The sequence below is a fragment of the Chiloscyllium plagiosum genome, chromosome 16, assembly GCF_004010195.1.
Source record: "Chiloscyllium plagiosum isolate BGI_BamShark_2017 chromosome 16, ASM401019v2, whole genome shotgun sequence".
NCBI classification, from domain to species: Eukaryota; Metazoa; Chordata; class Chondrichthyes; order Orectolobiformes; family Hemiscylliidae; genus Chiloscyllium; species Chiloscyllium plagiosum.
In genome coordinates, this window is record NC_057725.1 from 2,509,153 (window position 1) to 2,511,326 (window position 2,174).

Here is a 2,174-nt window from a genome sequence, read left to right on the forward strand (position 1 = left end):
TACACCCTCACTACACACCCTCACTATACACACGCTCATTACACACTCACTATACACTCTCACTGCATACCCTGTCTCTCACCCTCACAGCTGGGAGCGCAGTGCGTACAGTGAGTCTGTCACCCTCACTACACCCTCACTGCACACACCCTCACTACACTCTCACTGCACACTCACTACACCCTAACTACTTACTCACTACACACCCTCACTACACCCTCACTAACACTCACCACACACCCTCACTGCACACCCTCACTACACACTCACTACACATCCTCTCTCTATCACTAACTCATTCAATCTTTCTCACACACATTCACACTCGCTCACACTCTTTACTCACTCACCCTCCCTCATTTGCACTCTCTCTCTGTCACACTCATGCACTCTTGCTCACTCACACTCAGTCTTTACTCACACACACTGTCTCACACTCATTCACTCATTCACTCATTCACTCTCGCTCATTCATTCATTCTCATACACCTCATACTCACTTTCATTCACTCACTCACACTCATTGACACACACATATTCATTCTTGCTCACTTACTCATTTACTCTCACTCACACACTTTTGTTCATTTCCTCATTCATTTGTCCACTTTCTCTCTCACACACACTCATTCACTCACTCTTACTCATTCACTCTCTCACACTGTCTCACTTAGAGAGGGGGAGGGCTGTGTTACTAACAAGGATATGCAGGTGCTGAAGATCTGAAACAAAACAGAAATTGCCAGAGAAACTCGGCAGGTCTAGCAGCATCTGTGGAGAGAGAGAAAACGGGGTTAATGATTCGGGTCCAGTGACTTCCTCTGAAATTGTGGACCCGAAACATTCACCAAGTTTCTCTCTGTACACATACTGCTGGACCTGCCAAGTTCTCCAGTAATTGTGTGTTGGTGTTCCTCAATGTTTCCAGACTGTCAGAGAGAGAGGATAAATAAATATGGAAAAAGTGAGCACTGCAGATGCTGGAAATCAGAGTGTGCTGCTGGAAAAGCACAGAAGGTTAGGCAGCATCCGAGGAGCAGGAGAATTGACATAAATAAATGACTGTTGAAACTCCTGGCGTGATTGAGAGCGGACTTCAGCAAAACCGGGATGGAGACTGGGAGCGAATGTAACGTTCGCCAGACCAACTTTATCTGTTTTTCTTAAATAGCAGGTTCTATCAGTGATTTAACAGAGAGGGTCATTAATGGGGGAGTGAGGGGAAGGAGTGATGGAGACCGGTCGCCACTCACTCAACTCCCGCTCCATCCCTCGTCCCCCGCCCAAAAAAAAAGTCGATAGAAACATAGACAATAGAAGCAGGAATAAGCCATTCGGCCCCTCGAGCCTGTTCTATCATTCAATTTTCATCCAACTCAGTCCTCTATTCCTTTTGTTTTCACCTATCTTTTGATCCCTTTAACCCAGAGAATTGTTTATAACTCATTTTTGAAAGCCTTCCCAGTTTTGGCCCCAGCCTTGTTCTGTGGCAGAGAATTCCGCGGTTTCTAGATTTACAATTCTACAATTCCTGAGGAAGAGAGAGACCCTGCAGTGAGCAACAGGCGTGTTCCCAAAGACCCGGGGGAGAACTGCAAGCGGCGGGGAGTTTCACAAAACCCTGCCTCTCTTCCCCGGGAGACAGAGACTCTCTCTCTCTCTGGAAGTTGGAACTGTTTTGGCTAAAAGCCTCATGTTATAGTGTATGTGTGGGAGTGTGTTGGGGAAACAGACGCGGGGAGCGGGTGGGGAGAGGGGGGTGAATGTCCCACTGAGCCCGTGTTGTTTCCTTTGCAGGTCTCCTGGAGATGAGGGCGGTGGCGCCGGGGGTGGTGGCTATCAAAGGCTACCTGAGCGGGCGCTACCTGTGCATGGAGAGGGAGGGCAGGTTGCTCGGCTCGGTAAGTCCTCCAGCATTCACCCACCTTGCACTAGGATAGGGACATGCTGCCTGGGTATGTGAGAGGGTGGACGGTCTCTGGGGGCTGTGTGTGTGTCCGTGGGTATGTGGGGCTCTGCTTGTGGGGAGGGGCGATTGTGGGCGTGTATCTCTGTGTGTGGTTTAATGTGCGTATGGTTATGTGACTATGTGTGCATCTATGGGTGTGACTGTGTGTGGGTGAGGGTGTGGAGAGTGAAGTGTGTGTAAGTGCGTGGAGGGGTTTGCAGTGAGT

At 49.2% G+C, this 2,174-nt stretch overlaps 1 protein-coding gene across 1 annotated transcript in view; it reads left to right on the forward strand.

Moving 5' to 3' along the window:
* Positions 1 to 2,174, forward strand: part of fgf19 (fibroblast growth factor 19) — a 7,465-nt gene that overhangs the window by 3,381 nt on the left and 1,910 nt on the right. The window contains exon 2 of the mRNA XM_043706361.1: positions 1,798 to 1,901. Within this exon, the coding sequence (XP_043562296.1) occupies positions 1,798 to 1,901 (104 nt within the window). The remainder of the gene's footprint in view (positions 1 to 1,797; positions 1,902 to 2,174) is intronic.